The sequence below is a fragment of the Panthera leo genome, chromosome B2 (assembly GCF_018350215.1).
Source record: "Panthera leo isolate Ple1 chromosome B2, P.leo_Ple1_pat1.1, whole genome shotgun sequence".
NCBI lineage: Eukaryota > Metazoa > Chordata > Mammalia > Carnivora > Felidae > Panthera > Panthera leo.
In genome coordinates, this window is record NC_056683.1 from 57,138,455 (window position 1) to 57,161,806 (window position 23,352).

The 23,352-nt window shown below is 34.4% G+C and overlaps 1 protein-coding gene across 8 annotated transcripts in view; it reads left to right on the plus strand.

Moving 5' to 3' along the window:
• The window catches only part of PHF3 (PHD finger protein 3), an 84,127-nt gene that overhangs the window by 38,450 nt on the left and 22,325 nt on the right, over positions 1–23,352 (plus strand). For 7 of the 8 annotated variants that reach the window (XM_042939117.1, XM_042939121.1, XM_042939122.1 and 4 more), the window contains 3 exons: positions 7,974–8,135; positions 13,048–14,830; positions 20,444–20,753. In XM_042939117.1, the coding sequence (XP_042795051.1) occupies positions 7,974–8,135; positions 13,048–14,830; positions 20,444–20,753 (2,255 nt within the window). Of the gene's footprint in view, positions 1–6,982; positions 7,079–7,973; positions 8,136–13,047; positions 14,831–20,443; positions 20,754–23,352 lie in introns of those variants that run through there. The other variant, XM_042939123.1, reaches the window with a different exon arrangement.

Genomic DNA, 23,352 nt, shown 5'->3' on the forward strand with positions numbered 1-23,352 from the left:
AATAACCACAGTAATATTATCCAAATATTAAAAGAACTTTAAAGATAGTTCTTAATATTTTCAAGTGTGCAGTCAGTCAGCTTCCAGTTTTACCCAGTTCCCTAAACATTTTTTTTTTTTAAGTTTGAATTGGAATTGAAATAATGTCAATATATTGAGTTGGTTAGTATGTAAGTATATATCAGTCTGTATAAGTCCCCCCATCCAGTCCTTTTTTAATATTGTTGAAGAAACATGGTCATTTTGTCTTTGAGTGTCTAAAATAATCTGGGCCAGCATGTGCCATACAGTAGGTACTCAGTAAATGTTTTTAAAGGCATTAACTGAAAGGTAAATATAGTATTCTAGGATGGAATTCAAGTGTTAAATTTTTAGAGAATGATTACCATCTCACTTTTATGTTAGCTTAGTAGAATGATCTTGGCAATAAGAGAAATTATTTAGACAGTTGAGAAGGGATCACATGAAGGGCACTTAGGGCTGTAGAAATTTATTTGAAAAAAATCTGCCAAGATATACTTAATAACTGCTACCATTTAATATCTTGTTATTTGCCTACCAAGCACTGTATTAGAAGCTATATTAGCTAAAAAAAAAAAAAAAAAAAAAAAAAAAGTGATATTAGTTAATTCAGTTTTCACAGCAACCTTTCAATGAAGGGTTTAATTTGTCTTCATTTCCCATTGAGGTAATTAAAGTTTAGTGGGGGGAGTGGAGGAGAAGTGGGTGCTTGGCATTAATGTTTTTCTTAACAAACTTCATGAAACCAGACACCACTCCTTAAAACCTTGTGCATGGATAACTTTGATAAAAAGGAAAAAAATTAAAAAGTGGCATCAGTAATACTACTTATTTCTACATAGAAAACCTTTGTTTAATGTGTCTCTTTTTAGCTTCATTTTCTAGGCAATCACAGATATTTTGGAAAAATTTTTTTAACAGAACTATTTTAATGTGAGATGGATTAGGAAATGTAAGAAGAAAGGGAAAAATCTCTGAAATAACCATTACTAGCATTTTGGTGTATGTTTTTTTAGTATGTGTGAATATAGAACTTGGGAAACAGTTGTATTATGCCACGTGAAGTTCTTTCCCTCCTATAATGCCCGTTTAGCATATTGAAGACCGAAGATCTGTGGTGAAAAAACAGTTCTAATTGCTTTAACCCAGTGTCTGTCTTCTAGACTTCTTTGTTAATGGAAATATTTGTGCACATTTAAATATAAGGCTTTAGAATGTATTAGATTATGGCAGAAAGGATGGATAATTTGATAGTATTGGAGTAACTGAAGGTAACATTCTAAAGAAAAGTTACCTTAGATTGACACCAAAGAATACTAAAGTAAAATAAGGGAAAGTATTTGCATCAAATAGGTAACATAGATAATTACATATAGAATTCTAATACATTAAAAACACCTTCACACCTGAGTGGGAGAGTAGGCAAAGCTAACAAATACAAAAAGGCAGTATACACATTCTGAAGTGTTCAAGGTTTTTTAGTAACTGTGTTTCTTTTAAAACTCTGAGACTCAATGCTAGTGAGTTCTTAATATGAATCTCTTTACACTGTAAATTGTTTGTAATCCCTTTGGAAAGCCATGTGATGAGATATATAAAATAATAAGATATGTATATTCTCATTCTTTGACTCAGTAAACCTATGTGTTAAAGTTTATTGTAAAGAAGGAACTGAGAAAAAAATATGTGTGCATAGTAGCGGTATTTGTATTTTTTCAAATTAGGAACATCTAATATCTAAAATGATATATTCACCCAAAATGGTTAATTTTATGTAACATACAACTTGATGTATATCATGCCACAGCCTCTTTGAGGAATGAGAGTATGAATCATCCATGAAGGAAATAACTTTTCCTAAAGGGAGTCCAGGTAGAGGCTGGGTGGTATTTTGCAACATTAGAGGAAAAAGCTGTGGGGGCTCTGTTAGGAGGATGTAACCATAAAATTTCTTTTTCTACTTCAGAACACAAGCCTTGTAAAAAGATAGCTAACCTTTATTATTGTGATGCTGCAACATCATGCTCTTTAGTTTTTTCTGAAGTCTGATACTTAATGTCAACTTTTTCTTTTAAGTTTACTTATTTATTTTGAGAGAGCGAGCAAGAGCACTAGCAGGGTAGAGACAGAGAGATGGAGAGAGAGGATTCCAAGTAGGCCCTGCACTGCCAGCATAGAGCCCAATGTGGGGCTTGAACTCACAAACCAGGAGGAGTTCATGACCGGAGCCAAAGCCATGGGTTGGACACTTAACTGACTGAGCCACCCAGGTGCCCCAATGCCAACTTCTATAAAAGAGGAAACAGTTGTCCTAGAAATAGTTGAGTTTGGCCTTTTGCACTGCCAGCATGAATTAAGGCACGTCAAATGTGAAGAATTTTATACTGTACTGTGGTTCTCCCTTTTATATGGTATTAGAGTGATTTAAACTAATCCTGTTCTTGAGAAATTCAGTAAGTTTAACTCCAAATGGCTTGGTTTTATTTTCTTTATCTCATTTACCTCTTTTTCCCAAAAAGATAGATTAGAAGTAAATGGTCTGGAATAAAGTAATATTAGTGTTGGGAGGATTTCACATAGACTTGACTGACCTCAGAACTCAGATTAAATTAGGGCCATTTGCAGGTGAGGTTAGGAGGAATTTTAATGTGATCTTAAACTCAAGCTCAGGGATTTCTGAGTATGATGATAGATTTCATGCCAAAATTTCAAAATGAGAGTGACCTCTAATTCTGGAATCTGGGAGGGATGAAAAAGCATATTGTTTTTTTCTGTATGGCATAGCCATACACTTGTTTTCTAAAGAGTCCGGGTCATAGCACTGTTTTGGTAACCCAAAGTTTCCATTTTAGTGAATTTAAAAAGTTGGGATGTCAAATATTAAATCTTGGTTAGCCTTGTGGCAGAAGGAGGGGGAGATGTGGGAGGTCCCTGAAAATAGGTAGTGTTCTGAAAAGAACCCAGATTCTCCTTTACTTCTATTCATTTTCTTAGCACAAACAGTTGGATTAAACTCTTTAAAACACAAATACCTAATTTGGAGGGTTTTGCTAGAGATTATTCATTCTGCATTGTGAATTACCTTTAGTTAGATGAATAGATTCAAAGAAAGAAATTTCAGATACATTTAAAAATTTGATTTGTTATGGGGAGAGTTGAGGAAAAGTAGTGAGGGGAAGGAATATATAATTTTTGAGGGTAAATACATGAGCAGGGAGACTGAAACAGAAGCTAAGTGCCAGATACTGTTCTAAGCATTTTATACATACTAATTTAATCATCACAGCCACCCTCTGAGCCACTAGTATTTTCTCCATTTTATTGAAGAATTTGAGGCACAGAGAAGTTACGTTAGGTGCTTTACTTGTTGGGGGCATTGTTTAGATGAGAGCCCTGGGTATGTTGGAAACCATGTAGAGCTTGATTTAATGTAAAGATGCACTTCTTTAAAAAAAAATTTTTTTTTTAACGTTTAATCATTTTTGGGAGACAGAGACAGAGCGCAAGTCGGGGAGGAGCAGAGAGAGAAGGAGACACAGAATATGAAGCAGGCTCCAGGCTCTGAGCTGTCAGACAGCACAGGGGCCAACGCAGGGCTCTAACTCATGGACCAGACCCGTGAGATCATGACCTGAGCTGAAGTAGGACGCTTTAACCGACTGAGCCACTCAAGTGCCCCTAAAGATGCACTTCTTTAGGTAAAGGAAATGTGTCAGGTAGAGCAGGAGTACAAAAAAGGCTGCATTCTTGGAAATGTCAATTCTGAGAAACATCTCAAATGCAGTCTTAGATGTAATTGTAGCTTGTTGCCTTAGGAGGTTTGTGTATGATGATGGGATCTCAAGGCATCACTACCTTCCAAGTTATTTTCCAGCATACACGCAAACCTGTGGAGATCTTTGTTGATTTTTCCCTCCTCCCCTTCCTCTCTCCATCTCCTTTCTTCCTCTTCTCCCTCTTTCTTTCTTCCTTTCTCTCTTTCTTTCTTTCTTTCTTTCCCTTTTTCTCCTTCCTTCCTTCCTTCCTTCCTTCCTTCCTTCCTTCCTTCTTGCCGCATTCTCTTTCCCTTCCCATTCCGCATCTCCTTTTGTAAAGGTAATTCTCCCTACCTCACCTCCTTACATTTCCCTTCCCCATTTGTCACTTAAATAGAGAAATCGTCTTTTTTGTCCCTTTAACTTCCTTTAGTTGATTGTCCTCCTTTTCTGTCTTTTACCATTACACTTCTTAAAAATAAAAGACTGCAGTTGTCATTCTTTATTCATTCACTTTTTAACCTTTGTCATCTGGTCCTCTGTTTCTGTGTGTCAAATTAGTGGATTTTCTTCCTTCCTTTGTTTTCTCTTGTAGCATTAACCTTCCTGATCCCTACTTCATTGAAATTTTCCTTACCCTTTTTTTTGTGATGTTTTATTACCTTGATGCTTCTTTGCCTGCTCTTTTTAATGTCATCAGTATATCCAAAAAGTGAAGTCACTACTTCACTTCCAAATTTGTTCTTTCCAACTTCTGTCTTCTGGTTAGTGAAAACCTTTTCTCACTTATCAACATTTAAATTTTCCTGGCCTCTTCTTTTCCCTAATTCTTTTGCTCAACCAATATTTCTGGAGTACATCTTGTATACCAGGTCATTATTCTATGTTCTGGAGTTTCAGCATTGAACGAGAGAGAGAGAGAGTTCTGACTTGTAGACTTACATTCTAGTGGAGAAGATAGTTATTAAACAGATATTAATCAGGTAGTGTGAAACATGTTTTAAAGGATAAAGTACACTAAGGGTCTTTAGGCAGTGATGAGAGTGTTGGGTAAGATTGTTAGGAAAAGTTTCTCTGAGAAGGTGATATTTGAGTAAAACTCGAAAGAAGCAAGAGAGGGAGCCATATGGATATCTGGGAGAATAGCATCCTAGCCAGAGGGAATAACAAGTAATAGAAACCCTGAGATCTTATACTTTCCTGTATTAAGAAAGGTTTGTGTGACTGGAGTGGGGTGAGTTATAGAGTGATAGGTGAAAAGTCAGAGAAGTTGGCTGGGGAAGATCTTAGGATCCTGTGGGCCCTGGTTAGGATTTTGGGCATAAATCTAAGTGTGGTGGTGTGGTGGCAAGAGTTTGGAGGGTCTTGAAGAGAAGAATGGTAACAAGATAAGACTTCATATTTTTGAAGGATCACCGTGATGACTGTGTGGGGAGTAAACTGTATGTGTATGGGGTGGTGGGGGGGGGTGGTGGTGGTGTGTGGCAGTAGAAGAACCTGGGACACTATTACAGTATGGTCTTGATGAGAAATGATGGTAATTTGGAGTAGAATGTTAGTTGTGGAGATGGTAAATGGTCAGATGAGTAATATGTTTTATAGATAGAATTAGCAGGATATGCTGATCACTTGGATGTGGTATATGAGGAGAGAAGAGCTAAGGATAGTTCAGGAGTTTGGGGTTTGAACAACTGGGTGAATGGAGGTTCCATTACCAGAAATACTTTAGGAGGGGCAGTTTTATTTAGGGGAGAGGGGGAATGGGTGGAAGCAGTGTTTATTTTCAGTATGTTAAGCTTGAGGTATCTGTTAGACAACCTCGTGTGGAGATGTCAAATTATCCTCTTCCAGAGGTTAAATGTGAACTTGGGGCTGGAGAAAATAATTTTGGGAGTCATACAAATGTAGATGGTACTGGATGAGAGCACTTGGGGAGGTTTGAATGTAGATAAAGATGAGAGGTGGGAGGATTGACTCTTAAGTCCTCCAGCACGTAGACATCTGCAAGAAGAAGAGGCTCTGTCAAAGGATATTAAGAAGTGGCTAGTGAGATGGGAAGAAGTGTGATGTTCACAAGTGAAGTGAGGGGAAAGGGATTCAGGAAGGGGAGATGGGTCAGCTGGGTCAGAAGCTACTAGCAGATGGAGCAAGAGAAAACGTAATAATTGACTTTTGGATTGGGCTTGCTAAATCCCATTGATTCTGCATTGCAATATATAGCTCTAAATTTCAGAACATAAGTTTTCGCTCCCTGCCAATAAACACTGTTAATCGGGTTTTATTTGCTTTTCTGTTGGACTATTTTTATCTTTTGAACTTTTTCTTTCTCTCCTGATTACAATACAGAATACATGCTGATTGTAGAAAATGTTGGAAAACAAAGAGACAGCGTGACAATGATGTAAAAAACCTAAATTCCTTATCTACCTTACCACTAGACCTAATCACTGGTAATACTCCAGTGCTTCCCCCCCCCCCAACCTGTCCATTTCTATCTATGCATATTTGTAATGCATAAATTGTATACATGCTTTTATATAAAATTGGGATGAAACGTCTTACATTTTGTTTTTTTAAATGAATGTTAAAACATTTTTGAGAATGTGTGTGAATTTGTGGCAACACAAGTATTTCATCATGATGGAATAGCCTTCTAAACTGAACTCCCTACCCGTTTCTCCCCTAATTATATCTTAAATGAGTCCTGGTGAATTTTCCTAAAGTATGTTCTTTAAGGTTTTAGTGCATAGGAATAGTGATTAAAGCATAGACTATTTTTGAGAGTGATAACATGCATATAGCAGGAAATGTGGAAAACAGGAAATAAATATATTTTATAGAATAACCATTATTATGATTTTCATCTTTTTGCTAATCTTTTTTTGTTTGTCTGAATGTACATGCACATGCATTTCGTTTTTTTTTTTTTTACTAACAAAGATCACACTGTTTTCTAGCCAGCTTTTTTTCATAATTTATTCTTTTTATAATTTATTGATCAAAGTATATAAGCAGTTTCATTGTTCTGTTTGTTGTCAAAGTGCTCTTCAAAAAGATTGTACCATTTGAAAGTATATTTATAAAGAATTTTGTTCTCTTTAAATTTTAGGATAGACCACTATCTTGTTGAGCTCTTTTAATTGAAGTTCTTCTTGGATACAAAGATGAGGACTAGATAACTTCTTGAGGTTCCTTCTAACCCCTAGGATGAAGATAATAACTAACATTTGTGTAGTGCTCTAAAGTTTACAAAGTGAGTTCTCATACATCATCTCACTTGATCCTCACAACAGCCCTGTGAGGTAGGTAGGACAGGTATTGTTATTCTCATTTTAGAGATAAAGAAACTGATAGAGAGGTTAAGTGACTTGGTCAAGTTTTATTTAAGTGTTTTAGTTGGGATTTGAATCCAGGCCTTCTGATCTAAATAATCACATTCTTTTTACAAGATTTCATTCAACTGCACATTTAGAATTGCTATATGTCAGCCAGTTAAGTGAAGTAAATTTGTTATTATAATTCAGAATATACAGTGTTTATATTTTCTTCAGTGTCCTCCAGTCCTTTTCCATATCTCCCCCTTCCCATTAAATGAAATGCTCTCTCTTTTGACTAGAAGGTAATTTAATTATATAGCTATATTAACCCCCTACAATTTTACCTGGCATTTGAGAGAGGGGAAAGTTATATTTTTCATTTCTCTGTGTATATTTTTTCGCTACCTCTCAAAGGTATACCTATATTACTTTCACACATCCAGCATAAAGTCTTGAATAGAATTACACTTAGAACTAGAATCTTTTGCATCTAGCATGAACTCAGAATCACAAGCTTTTCAGAGCATTAAACTTTTGTACTACTTTAACCAAAATTGGGATAATTGAGTTTTCAGGTATAGGTGCTTATGATAGTCACAGAGGTACAGTGAATATTAAGTGAGAGTGACGGCACAGGCCAAATCAAGAACAATTGTAGCTATTCTACACTAGTTACCTCATAAGGTAAAAGTTTGTAAAATTGAATTGGGAGCTTGATAGTGGCAATATCACACAATAGGAATAGAACTAAGTTTTCATGACCCTATAGGGTAGTATTGCATTAAACTGTCTCACAGTGTTTTCTGTACTGCCTTTATATACTTAAGGTCCTCGATATTTTTAAAATTAATTTTCTTCTTGTTTTTATTTTTTTTTCTAGTTGTTGGTCTTGACGATATTATGGACGAAGGTGTTGTTAAAGAAAGTGGCAATGATACCATTGATGAAGAAGAACTGATTTTACCTAACAGGAATTTGAGGGACAAAGTAGAAGAAAATTCAGTGAGGTCACCAAGAAAATCACCTCGTTTAATGGCACAAGGTAATCCTTCCAGAGAGGTTCTAGCTAGAAAATCAAAGGTATAGAGACAGATGTGATAGGTCATGACCTTGCTAAGCAGAGATATATTTTCATGGTGCTTGCTAATCTCAGCATTTTGATAATAATCAATTTTGAGATTATATCAATTTGTTGGTATAGTTTTTAGAATTTTCATTGAAATTATATATTTACAAAATTTATTTAATTTTAGTTTAGTTTAATTTAATTTTAATTTAATTTAATTTTAGTTTATTTTATTTTAGTTTATTTTAGTTTAGTTTATTCATTTTTGACAGACAGAAACACAGCACGAGTTGGGGGAGGGGCAGAGAGAGAGAGACACACACAGACTCCAAAGCAGGCTCTAGGCTCTGAGCTGTCAGCACAGAGTCCAGCACAGAGCTCGACACGGAGCTCAAATTCACAAACCGTGAGCTCATGACCTGAGCTGAAGTTGGATGCTTAACTGACTGAGCTACCCAGGCACCCCTATATTTACAAAATTTAAAGGGTTCACTAATTCTGTAAGTTTCTAATACTTCTTTTTCCCCAGAGGAAATCATTCTTTCAGCTGGTATTATTAATTTTTTGGTATTTAGTTTCATGTCTCTAAGTAACATATTACTACTTTTTGATTATTCTGATATAAGTATTTTTATTGACTTCCCACTCTGGATGATGAATTTAGTGTTTTTTTTCCTCTTGTTCTCATCACACAAAAGTACATTCTCTAATTTTGTTATGTCACTAGTAATTATGTTATTGTGACTCTGTATGCTGTTAGAGATGATCGATTTTAATAAACTGAGGTTACTTTTCCTATACAACTTTTTGTCTTTCTGACTTAATAGTTGTTTTTGTTGTTCATTTGCTTTATAGTTTTGTATATTTGTACATAGCTTTCTTTGTACATATCAGTAATACCTCACCTACTCTGCTGGTGTCTAAATCTTTCCTAAAAATACTTGTGCATATCAGATGTTCTGTCATTTTCATTTTATTGAAGAAACTGGAGCTTTCTGATCTGCTCCCATGTGCACTGTATAAGCCTGATGCATAGCTGTTATCCAGGGATCTCCCTTTTCTATTCTTCTGAGGATTCTGTTTGGTGTTATAGTTCTTATTTCCTCCTTTTTTGGCTTGCCTACTTCATTTTGGTGACACTTTTTCCAGTAGTTTTGTGTGGAAAAAGAACATGGAGACATATTATTTTAAAACTGTATGTCTGCAGATATATTTAATCTGGTCTTCTATTGGAATTACAGTCTGGTTGAATGTAGGATTCAAGGTTGAACATAGTTTTCCTTCAGAAATTTGAAAGTTTTCCTCTATTTTCTTCTAATTTCAGTGCTGTTGAGAAGTTTATTCTGATTCCTTTTAAGGAATTCCTTAATTTCTTTTAAGTAGAGTGTTACCTACTTTCTTTTGGAAGTTTGTGGAGTCTTTCTCTTCAGCTCTAGTGTTTTGATATTTCTGATAATGTGTCTTAGGGTAAGTGTATTTTATATATTGAACTCTGGGTACTCCATATTTCCTTTTAGTCTGAAAAGGACTATTATTCAATTCTGGGAAAACTTTTTGTATTATTCATTGGTAATCCCTCTATTTTCTTAGTTCTTGCTTTCTTGAACTCCTTATTATTCAAGTGTTAGAAAGGACTGATCCTTCCATTTTCTTGATCTTGCCTACTTTCTATCTCTTTATCTTTTTCCTCTCCTTGGTGAAATTTTCACATGTTTATCCTCCAACTTTTCCGTCAAATTTTACATTTCTAATTTTTGAATGTTCTTTTTTTTGTTTCGGGATAGTCCTTTTCGTAGCATTGTGGTCTTGTTTTGTGGATGCAGTATCTTCTGTCTTTTCTAAGGTACTTGTGCTTTAAAAAGTGTTTTAAAAGGTGTTTTTGGTCTCCTTTCATAGTTATAGTTTCTTTTTTCTCCATGTTGTCTTTTTTTTTCCCTCTCTCCATCTTTCATGTTAGGGACTTTTCTAAAATGTCTGATCCTTGATTGCTTGCTCATGTTGAAGAGGTTAACACTCAAGAGTGTGTGGGTTGGGTTTTGTCTACTGTGAGCTTCACTGTGTGGTTATCTGGCTATGCTTTTTATTTTTATTATTATTATTTTTTTATTTTGAGGAACCCCTGTTGTCAGAATTGAGGTTATTTATTCCTTTAGGCTCAATTAGATTGTGTAATGGGAGTCCTTCAAGGAAGCTGACAGGGTGTCTCAGGTATATAACTTCACTTAATATCATACATTTCAGTGTACTTTCCTGCCACTTTTATCTGTGCCTGATGTTCCTTAGTCTAGAAACCCTGATTTATACTCTTCCAGAGAGCAAGCCTCCAAATCTTGGATTAGGACCAGGAAAGGGCAGTTGCCTGGCAGATGGAGTCAGGGAGAGGGAGCTAGTGGTCTGACTGCTTCTTAAAACAGCTTTTAACTCCTCTTCATTTTAACTACCTGTCTTCATCCTCATTTTAGAATCATCTGGGGTCACCAGTTCCTAACCCTTTTGAGGTATTAATGCTATTGGTTCTTGCCCACGTTGCCATCTTAGGGTTTATCTCCTTTGGGTCACTTCTTGATCATCTCTTGTTTGGCTTCCAAAATTCAGGTTTTCTCCTGTTCTTCCATTCATTTTAGATTCATGCCTTTTGTATAGTTTTAGTGTGGTGTTTTGAGAAGTGGATTAAGTTAGATGCATGTTATTTACTTTTATCATCTTTTCCTCAATATATATTTTTAATCAGTTTTTAAAATCAATTATTTGGTAATACTTGTAACTTAAAGCAATGAAAAGAATAGGATGAACAGTATGGACAGGTAATGATAATGTTTGGCCTATACAGCCAGGATTCCAACTAAGGCAGTTTATATTTAGAGGAGAAAAAAACAACTTGATCTTTGGCTCAATAAATCAGTTACTATTGGAAAACTTTTTTTTTTTTTAATGTTTAAGAGAGAGCGAGAGTGAGCGGGGGAGGGGCAGAGAGAGTGGGAGACACAGAATCTGAAGCAGGCTTGAAGCTCTGAATTGTCAGCACAGCCCTACGTGGTGCTTGAACTCACAAGCCGCAAGATTATGACCTGAGTCGAAGTTGGATGCATAACTGACTGAACCACCCAGGCGCCCCTGAAAAACGTTTTTTTAATCTTAATTACCTTTATGGTTGAATATGCTATTTATTTGTGACAACGTAGGTAATGGGTGTTAAAAGTTCCTTTACTTTATTTCAAGGCAGATGAATAAAGTAGAAGTGTAAACTATTACAAGCTGTCTTCAAAGCTTAAAATGCATAAAATACATAAAAATCTTATCCAGATATTGATAATGAACCATTAAGTTCTTAGTTATTTAAAAATGTTATATATCTGAGCATGTGGTGAACAGTTAGTAATCCACACAATAATCCACAAAATTTTTAAAAATTGTTGGGTGCTTACCTAATGAAGAAATACTGTGCTGAGTCCTGGGGGAATTAGAAAGGGTCTCTAAGATTGGGACAACCAGATAGTTTTTTGTTCAAACTAGGACACTTTTGAGAATAAAAGAATGTACTATTAATAATCACATCAAGACAGTAGGCATCACCAAGGACTGTTAAAGACAAGTGAAGACACCTGATACCTTCTTTAAAAGTTTAGTGGTAGGGGTACCTGGGTGGCTGTCGGTTAAGTGCCTGACTTCGGCTCAGGTCATAATCTCATGGTTCGTGAGTTCAAACCCCGCATCGAGCCCTCTGCTATCAGCTCAGAGCCTGCTTCAGATCCTTTGACTCCCTCTCTCTCTATCCCTTCCCCACTCGTGTTCTCTCTCTCTCTCTCTCAAAAATAAATATTAAAAAAAGTAAAAGTGGTATATGACAAATAAGCAGTGTTTAAGTATTGGTGCATAGTGGTGTTTTGCACTGAAGAGTAGGAAGGAGTCTTTATTTTTGGTAATTGATAGTATTTAATTTTCATGGTGTTTATTTGGAGGTATTGGATATGCATAGGCTTGGAAATAGTTTATTTTCTATTTCATTTTGTGGGTTGTTTTTCTGATTAGTGAATCTACTTTAGTTCTCTTTCTTTCTGTTTTCCTTGCACTCCATATGTGTTCCTTTTCTTGGAGGTGTATTCAGATAGGGAAAAGAGGAAAAACTCAAATAGTAGATTCTTTGTTAGGAATATTGTTAAAGGTGGGAAGCTTTGTTCAATTATTTTCATACTTTCCCCATTTTCTTTTATGGTATATTTTCCTGGCTTAAACTTCTTTAGTTGTAATTTCTCTTTATCTGTGGTACTATAGCATATACTTCATTTCTTAGGAATAGCTTATATGCTAAAATGGTGATATAAGTGAAGCACATTCATAAAGGAGTTTGAGTTGTGAGGCTGTGTTTTGAAACTCACACAGATCCTGTTTGTTATAGGTGGTTTAGTTCTTATTATATTGGCACCTGAATTTGTTTGGTATTCTTTATTTAAAGATACTTAATGTTTAAAACTGTATGACAGTCTTGCTTTATGATGGGCATTAATGCAAAGGAAACTCATTTATTTTGCTCCCTGCTTATTTATTATAGAAAAGAAACTTGATGAAAACATTCTTGTCTTATAGTAAAGTATAATATCAGTCTGAATTTTCTAGAAGTTTTTTCTCCTGTCAGAATTTATAGAACTTTGATAAATGTAAAATTTAACATGGAGATATATACATACATATACATATATATATATATATATATATATATATATATATATATATATATATGATCATCATGAGTAACTTTCAGTACATTTTCACTGAAATGAGCAAATTTATAGCTCAGAATAAAGAAGTGATGTATTCTAAATTGTATTGAAATAAAAACACATGGCAAAATAGCTAAGTTATTTTTATTTGTTTTTTTCCCTTGTGATAGAACAAGTAAGAAGTTTGCGACAAAGCACTATTGCCAAGCGTTCAAATGCAGCACCTTTAAATAGCACAAAAAAGGCATCTGGGAAGACTGTATCTGCCCCCAAAGCAGGGGTGAAACATCCAGAAAGGTGTCAGATTAAAGAAGTTTCTGTATCACCAAAACCTGAATACCATAAAGAGAGCAGAAGGAGCAGCCGACATATTGGACAAATTGACGTGGTACCAGAAGTATCAGTGTCTTCAAGTCATTCTTCAGTGTCGTCTTGTCTTGAAATGAAGGATGAAGCTGGATTAGATTCTAAGCAGAAGTGTGATAATCAGGGAGAAGCAAATGTGCCATCTCATGAATTAAATTGTTCACTCCTTTCAGAGACTTGTGTTAGTATTGAAGAGAAGAAGAATGAAGCTCTGATGGACTGTAAAGTCAAAACTGTTAGTAGCCCACTGTTTAAGTTTTCAGATAAAGAAGAACAGGATGATTCTATTTCAGTTAAGATGGATGGCACTGTTGTTGAAGAAGGGAGGGAAAAAGGAAAAGTTGAACAAGAATCAAATGAGACAGTAAAATTATCTCGTAAAGATGACCAAATTATTGAGGAGCCTGCATCTTCTGCCTCTCCTTCTGATGCTGCTGCTTGTACAAATCCAAATAAAACAGAAAAGAACCTTACAGGTTTGTCTGGTTCTGTGGATGAAGTAAATGAATGTAATATGGAATTGAAGAATACCCTGGAAGTTGCTGATAAAGCGAAGAACTCCTTTCAAAGAAATGAAATAGAATCTTTGGGTTATTGTAATGACACAGAGTCTAACGATAAGCAGTTGGAGAGTACAGAATTTAATAAATCAAACTTAGAGATGGTTGATGCTAATGCTTTTGAACCAGAAAGTAATATTTTAGAAAATGCTATTTGTGATGCACCTGACCAAAATTCAGAACAGTTGAATGTTGTTGAAAGTATTAAAATGGAGTCTCATGAAATAGCAAACCTTCAGGATGACAGAAGCAGCCAGTCAAGTAGTGTTTCTTGCTTAGAGTCAAAAAACATAAAATCCAAACAAACAAAACCTGTAATTCATTCTAAGCAAAACATGACCACAGATACTCTGAAAAAAATTGTTGCAGCAAAGCATGAACTAATGCATAACAAAACTAAGGTTAATGTCAAAAGCGTGAAACGAAATGTTGATGAACCAGAAACTCAGCAAAATTTTCATAGGCCAGTCAAAGTGAGAAAAAAACAAGTTGATAAGGATTCAAAAATTCAGAGTTGCAATTCTGGGGTTAAATCTGTGAAAAATCAAGCTCATTCTATATTGAAAAAAACATCACAGGATCAAAATTTAGTGCAGGTTTCCAAACCCTTAACTCATTCTCTGAGTGATAAACCTCATGGTCACCCTGGTGGCTCTAAAGAACCCCATCATCCTGCACAAACTGGACATTTATTACATTCCAGCCAGAAACAATGCCATAAGCCCCAGCAGCTGGCTGCAGGGATGAAAACCAATAGCCATGTGAAGGAAGAGCTTGAACATGCAGGTGGTGTAGAGCATTTTAAGGAGGAAGATAAACTGAAACTAAAAAAACCTGAGAAGAACCTACAACCCCGCCAGAGAAGAAGCAGCAAAAGTTTTTCTTTGGATGAGCCACCATTGTTCATTCCAGACAACATAGCTACTATAAAAAAAGAAGGTTCAGACCATAGCTCTTCATTTGAAAGCAAATATATGTGGACTCCCAGCAAGCAGTGTGGGTTTTGCAAAAAACCACATGGCAACAGGTGTGTGTGTATGTGTGTGTGATATGTGCATTAAAGAGAAATTGCTTTTTAAGGTAGGGTTATTTGAGAACTTTTTTATAGAAAGAAATTATTTAATATACAAAGACTTTTGCAGAAACAAAAAAACCCCTCATCAATCCTGGATAAATAATAGATGGAGCTACTGAATTTATAAATATGTCATCCTAGAACATTAAAAAAAAAAAAAAAAGCGTAGCCTGACCAACTGCTGGTATATACAGAAATGTTTTGTCATTGTAACCAGTTAGAGTGTGTGATTTAGTTGTTGCATCTGAAAGAGAAAAAAAACTTCCTGATCAAAAAATTGTTAACACTGCTTTGGGTCTGTAAGTTTTATTTTATTTGGCTTGAGAAGAACTAGTAATAAAATGTAAAGGTCATAATGGAAATTCTATTTTTCTTTTGAAGATATAAAAAATTCTAGTAAATCAAGCACACCATCACTTCATAACTATCAAACTTGACCTTGGAATGAAGTTTGATAGCTAAAACAACTGTTAAAATTACCTGGGTAGATTGTGTATGTAACATGGAACGGAGTGAAAACCTGTATTTCTCTTTTGAATGTTTTAGTGATTTGAAGGATTTCTCGTGAATTCCGATAGAAGTGATTTTAGGATTCAGTGTTTTATAGCTTTTTGACACTGCCAGACCCCCTCCCCCCACCATGTATTTTTTATTTGCTAGTGTTTTAAGAAAACAGGAGATGAAGTGGAGTTTGCAGCTGCAAGATTGTCCTGTTCGTGTTGAGATTGCTGTTGGAACTTCTATCAACACTGACATGATGAAAGAACATTATAACTTGCACTTTGTAATATTATCCTCACTCATTCATGAAAGTAAATATTAGGATGAGTTTTCCCAGCACTATCAGGTTACATTAAAATGAAGCTTTTTAGGTAGGGACAGTTTAGTAAAGTATGTTGTGTAATTATTTTGGTGTGGGAGGTGGTGGTTGGGCAGAGTGGGTGGGAGTTGTTGGAGCTATTCTGTAAAAAACTTAAAGTTTTATGTCGAACTGTTATGTCAAAGACATAACAAACTTTCATGCCTTTATTTGTGATTCAGTCCATGTCCTATTTTTAGTGTCGGCGGTTATTCTTTATAACCACATATTCCAGTTTTTAAAAATTGTGTCTTTGGATATTGTGCTACATTTGTCCTCACATATGTGTTGTAGTTTTTTTTTTTTTTTTAATTAAATTAAATTTAATAGAAAACACCTTATTCAGATATTCTAAAGTGGGCTTGCTAAATTTTCAGAATTAAGGGCTGGGTGGTGCTTTTAAGTGTTCTTTTAGGCCAGCACTTTTTTCTCTGCCAGAATCTTTTAAAAATCATTACATGCTGACATGTGGTCTGAGTAATGCAAGAGGAGCCTTAGCTTGAAGGAGTTTCTAAAATGAAACTTGAGCCTAGAGTTACAAACAGTGTTAAGTGTGTTACAGTGTAGCTTTGTTGCAGATAAGCTACTCTTCTGATGGTTTGGCCCTCAGGAGTTTGCCAAGGCTTTTTAATGATGGCTCACTTTACCAACATCAACAGTTATTTTCCTAAAATGAACATTAAGTGTTAATGTTAAATCCTACTGTTTTTTTGTTTTTAACCTAATGCCACCTTCTGTATCTCTTCTATAAAACCTAGAGTTTCTTTGCCTCAGTGTGGAAAATGACTTAGAATAATACATATGTAGGGATTTTGAGTTTACTTTATGTAATTAACATGCATAATATATAATGACATTGGAAACAATTGGGAAGCAACATTTCACATTACATTTTGTGAATAAAGAAGCAAGCCTAAGTAATTGTTTTTTCTTCACATATTAACTAGCCTTCACTACTTTTTTTGATACATCATGCTTGTATACATTTTTACTCAAAAAATGTACCTGTCATACAGCATGTAATTTTCCTATTTTAATCCATGTATAAATAAGATTATGAATTTATTAGGAAGGGCATATCTGGAAATAATTTTTGTCCATTTCATGCAGTAGCCATATGGAAAGCTATTTGTTAATATGACATTTTCTTGCACTTGTGACAGCTTTGCTTCTAAGGACTGTTTTATAACTCTTAAGCATTTTACATGTATTACAACTAAAGTTAGCTTCCTGTGTGTGCTTCCAGTTGGAAATTATATTTTTAAGTATGGATTTGTACATGACATCACCAAATGTAATGAATATTTGACCATAGGCAACACTATACATATCCTAAAGACAGTAGGTATTGACTTAACAATTTACACATCAAACTGTTGTTTTTGCTTCCATTTATTTTCATCAGCCTTACAACACAAGCATATTCATTATTTTAAAAACCGGACTACTTAATACTCCCTTTAAAAAAATCATCTTTGCACTTGTGTTTACATAAACCAGTTGGCATTTTGGAAGGAAGAAGTGTTAGTCTTTTCATAGTATCTATCCTGTAGTTTCTAGTTTTTTCCTACGTCTCCAGGTGTTTGTATTTTTAGTTTGTATTGCATTTTCTTGCCCAGCAATAGATGATTAATACATTGGATGAAATTTAAAAACAAAAAATCTCCATAGCATGATGGCTTTATACTCAAATTGTTTTTGTGAGAAGGAAATTTTCTTCCAGAATAAGATTGTTTTTCTCAAGATTTTAAGAGATTGACAGATAAGTATTTTCATCTGCAGATAAGATTGTTAGTGACAAAAACTGATTTAATATTTATGTGGAATAGAATCATTTTAGAAAAGAGTGAGTACATATACATTTATAGTAATATGGTCTAGATTGTCACTTAAATACTTAATCAGAACTGAAGACCCATCTTGTAACAGCTCCGTTGTTGGTAATTGTAACATGAACATGCTGAGAACAGTTTTCATTGTTGCTTGCCTCTCATTTACTTTAAAGAAACTTTAAACTTTTCTAAGAATATATTTTGGCTTATGCCAAAAAGGTTAGAATTTTAAATTGTTTTTTATCTTACACTAAGTCTAGTTTAGCTTTTTACTTTTAAACTTTGTGTATGAATATTTAACAATAGGAGATAAAACAAATATTTCTGAACTCATCCATTTAACTGATGCATGCCTACTTGGTTTACTTAATTGATCCAGAGGTAAACTCCATACAGTATTTATTTATTTATTTATTTGTTTATTTTTAATGAAATATTTAACATTCAGGTTATATAGTCTTTTCTGTAAGTGATTTTGCCTATTAATAATCAGAAATTCAAGGCTAGAACAGAAGATGGGTAGTAATTCTGTTAGCTATGTGATTCATACTCTCTCCCCTATCCCTCACATTTTTAAATCATGAGGAATAATACAAAAAGGGAAGAAAGTAATACTCTCTTTTTGTGATAGACCTTTTCCCCCCAATATAAATTTTCCCCAATATAAATACCCATAAAATTTGTAGTACTCCTCTAAGTTTCAGACCTAAAAATGATCCAGATTTACATTTTTGTAAAATCAGTTTTACTTTCAAGTGAGTTAATTTATTTTTTCCCTAGAACATGTGGAAATTATTTTTATCAATGACTTTTTAGAATTTTATTTATTTTTCTATATAAAATCCTAAACTATTAAGATAATCTGTAGATGGCGCTAGAGATTTGCTTTTCAGAGACTCACATTTGAGGAGACCTTTCCAAAACAGACTTGAAATGAGGCGTAATGAAATACAATTAGTTAATAAGTTTTGTAACCATAAAATAAGTTCCCTGATGAAATAAAAATTTGAAATTTAAAATCCATGCTTTATAATATTTAAGAGTTGAATTTGGGGTAAAAGCATAGTCATGGTCATAGTGTGTAGGTTTTTTAAGTAGTCTCATTGAAACTTAGTCTAGACTTGCTAATGTTGCTCTGATAGTGGAAATAAAGGGAAATGACTACTAGCTTTCCTTCGCTATTTCACAGACATATTACCTGCTTTCAAGAAATAGTTCTTATGACTTTGAAACCTGAAGTAGAAAAGCTATGCACTTGGATTTTTCAAACTTATTTATTCTGTTGGCTGGAAGATCTGTATCATTGAAACATGGACCCATCTAAAATCTCCCCAAGCCTAGACAGACAGACCATTTCTATCTTGCAAACAAATAACACATTGTTTGAAAGTTTTGTTGTTGGCTTATGAATCCAAAACATTGTGTTTTGTTTTATTTTAACATAAAACAGAAGGTTTTCTTGTTTCTGTTTTTTCCCTTGTCATGTTGGGGAGATAATGACTTATTTGATAAAGATAGCACAGACATTACCAGTTAGGGTAAAGAATGGTGAATCATAGGAAGAAGTCAGGTTTCCTTAATGGACAGCAGTAGCCTGATACACAATAGAAAGGGATACAAAGAAGAGAAAAATGTGCTGCATTTGAGGAATGAATATTTGCTGTGACTTTTTTCAAGACCTCTTGTAAGGATTAAATGTTGTTTGTATAGTTTCAACCTTCAAACAGAACCTCTGGTATATTTTGAGAGTTGGCTGTACCACCCGTTGAATTACCTTAAAACATCTTCCTGTTGGTCCACAGGTTTTTAAAATGGGTTTGACATTGTTGGTGCCACTGTTACCAAAATCAGCAGAAAGTCTTTAATTCATTAAAGAATAGACCTAAATCTCTTTATCGTAAGCTTTCAAACATATCATGAATTACCAACTTGAAGAAGAAAGGAAAATGTTAAACATGATTAAGTGAGTTCTCTGGTTTTCCTGACAGTGGGGTAAAAAGTATTTTAAAAAGATAATTTCTCTCTCAAATTGCTGTTTGTACATCTGATTTACCATTCAGAAGTAATTCCAGATATTTCCAAGTTAGAAAAACAAGGTTTTTAGAGTCCTTAATCTTGTATCCATCCATAGGCTTTTTCGTTGGTTAGTGAAGTTAGATAAAAATCCGTAAAGGCAAACTTGTAAGTCGATTGGAAACTTTAAAAAATTCAGCCTGAATATTAATATCTTCATGTTAAGAACAATGATCTTTATTTGGAAAAACAAGTGTAGTAAGGAAGTCCACACTCAAAAGTACATACAAGATTCTTCAGCTTAATATAATCACTGTTATACCATGAAACCAGAATATTTTGACCTCAAAGTATAGTTACATAGTTAAGGTGGTTAATAAACAGTGCAAGAGTCTCCATTATGTTAGTTTTTGAGTTTTATATTTGTTGCTATCTCTTTTTGTCATTTCAGTATGATTCATTGGATGAATGATTCTTGAGTTTTATATATATCAGGTGTGTGGGGTAAATGTAATGGTAACTTTGATGGATTGTCTGTGATCACACTATCACAGATCTTACCACCCTTCTCAGTGGAGAAACGTTACTCTATGCTTTGTTATTCTGTGTAGTATGCTAACAAAGTTCAGTTGCACTTGATTTAACCATTATGGTTTTTTGTATTTTCTCATTCATACAAGTGGGGATGTATTTGACTTCTTAAAAGTTCCATTTTCATAGAATATTCTTTGAAAACTTGCTCCATGTTGAACTGACAGAGTGAAAAACAATGTCAGAAAATGATTAACTATTTAACTTGGGCATTTTTGACATTGGGTTTTTAAAAAATGTATTAAATCAAAGTTTTTTCCCTTCCCCCAGGTTTATGGTTGGCTGTGGGAGATGTGATGACTGGTTTCATGGTGATTGTGTTGGTTTAAGTCTTTGCCAAGCACAACAAATGGGAGAGGAAGACAAAGAATACGTGTGTGTGAAATGTTGTGCTGAAGAAGATAAAAAGACTGAAATAGTAGATGCAGATATTTTGGAAAACCAGGCTAAAGTTGAAGTCCATAGTGAAGATAGGACAATGGAATATGAAAAGCTTGGGTTATCAAAGCACACACCAACAAATGAAAAAACCAAATACATAGAAGATACAGTGAAGCACAAGGTCAAAATTTTAAAGCGGGTAAGGTGCTCATTAATGCATTCTTTTTATTTAAGAACTTTGTATGGACTGACAATTGGAAATTTCTTTGGGGTCTCCTGGATGGCTCAGTTCGTTGAGCATCTGATTCTTGATTTTGGCTGAGGTCATGATTCCAGGATCTTGGGATCAAACCCCGCATTGGGCTCCATGCTGAGTATGGAGCCTGGATGGGATTCTTCCTCCATCTCCCCACTGTCCCTTTTCCCTGCCCTCTCACTCTCTCGCACGTGCTCGTTCTCTCAAATAAATTTCTCTTTGGGTTTCATTGTTCTAAGAGTACCTTTTCAAATTTATTTTTCCATAAAAATGAATGGAATTTTATTTAAAATATTTTGGCAGTCTTGATGAAACCAGGTGGTGAAATCATCAAAACACATAGATTTTATTTCTAACAGTGTCTTATGCAGTTTCTAGTCTCTAGTTTGGTACTTGGATTTTCTGTGGTAGGATGTGTATGTGATCTTGTGGCATTAAGTGGTAATAAGCTCTACAGTGTACTTGCTAATAAGCTTTTTAAAAAAAGTTTTCCAGCTCATAAATATCTATCTACTAATTCTTAAACTATATTTGACATTGTCTTCAGGTAGAAGAGTTATTTTGTCTCTGTAAGGAAAAGTAAACTTAATTCTTTTGACATTGTCCCAGTGTTTGCTTGGAACCTTCACTTAAGAATTTCTATCTTAGAGTTGTCAGTTTTCCCTAATCTTATATTTTTAACTGATTTCTGAAAGTATTTCCTAAATAGAAATTTCAAGATATTTAATCTATTACAGGAGAAATGTATAAAAGATTCAGTGCTATATCTGATTGAATTTTTATGTTTTATTGTCTGCCTTTTTGTTACCTATGAATTTTCTATTCTTATAGAAATTTGTTGTTTTATAATGCTAGCGAAGAGTACAGTGGCAACATATATATGTGGATAGTCAACTATAATAATCCAAAAGACAGTGAACATGAATTGGAGAGTTAAGAAGGAAGTTTGGAAATCTTTTAGTTCAGCCATTTAGATTGAAGAATATAAGCATGTTTTCTCCAAAGTCATCTCCATTATTTACAAACTCAGTTTTTTGAGACATTCTTTATATAACAAAACTGGATTAAGTTGCAGTTTGCCAGTACTTGTAGCACCCAGCAATTTCTGTCTGACCAGACTTTTTGAGAATCAGATTATGTCCTTCTGGCATTTGCTATTGCTTTCTCTGTTGATTTGATGAGCGCCAAAGTCACTGATGGTATAGAATTGAGAACTCCATTGAGAATAGTTTATAGCACATCTTTGGAAAACTTCTGTTAATCATTAACTATTAATCATCACTTCTTGGATATAATATTTTGACCATTTAGAAATATAGCTCATTGTTTTGTCATTTAGCTAAGTTATTTCCATCCTGTCTAAAAAGACATAAAACATTGTAAATGTTTTGAGAGACCACTCTGTCCACTCTCTGTGTCAGAAAAGAAGTTGAGGTTGGTCTGATTTTGTAAATACATGTGCCCTTCAGGTTATTACTGCTTCCTTTTCTTTTTACTGATGAACTCTGTTGAATTTTGTTTGCACTTGTCTGATTTTAGTTTCTGGAATCTGCTTTTTAAGTTATCACTTCCTATCCCTAGATTTTATGTTGAACCATGTGTTGAGTTCCTATTGTGTGCCAAGTGTGGTACCAGGCTTGGGTGTATAGCACTGATTAAGATATGTTCCTGGTCTCAAGTAATTCTAGTTGGAAAGATAGAAAATGAGTAAATAAAAAATGAGAGGATTCCTAGTCTAGAGAAAATTAGTGTTTTTTTTTGTATGTACTCTAATTAAAACCTATGATTATATATGCCTATACACAGGGTTCTTCTCCCTGTCTTTCAAACACTACCATGATGTGATTAATTACTTTAAAGGGTTTTAGAATTCTAGTTCTGTAGTAGTTCTTTGTGGGCTATAATCAGGATGAGAATAGCAGGTATCCTGATGGTTTGTTCTACTTTATGGGAGCTAAAATTGCTAATAGATACAATGAAAAAAAATTGAACACTTGCTGTAGATGGATGTGATTTCATTTGTTTTAGAAAGTGGTGAAGAACATAGATACCTATTTCTCCACAATCTCTCCCTCCTTTTTCCATATCCACAGCTAAGAGAACTCTTATTATCTTGTATCTAATTTTCTTGCTAATATCACTACCTGGAAAGTGATATCCATGTTTTTTAAGTTTTCCTTTATAGGCTATTATGTGTTCTGCAGAAAATAGGTGCTTGACAAATGGATTTTGAATGAAAGGGAAAATCTCCTTTTTGCTACTAATTGAGAGTTATTTGTGTACATCTTTAAAAATAACCTTTTAAGTATTGGGCTAAAGAATATAATGTTTGCTGGGGTGCCTGGGTGACTTAGTTAAGCGTCTGACTTCCATTCAGGACATGATCTCATGGTCCGTGGTTTTGAGCCCTGTATCAGGCTCTGTGTTGATGGTGTGGAGCCTGCTGGTTTTCTCTCTTCCTTTCTCTTTCTGCCCCTCCCCCATTCACACTTTCTCTCTTTCTCAAGAATAAATAAACTTAAAAAAAAAAAAGAATATAATA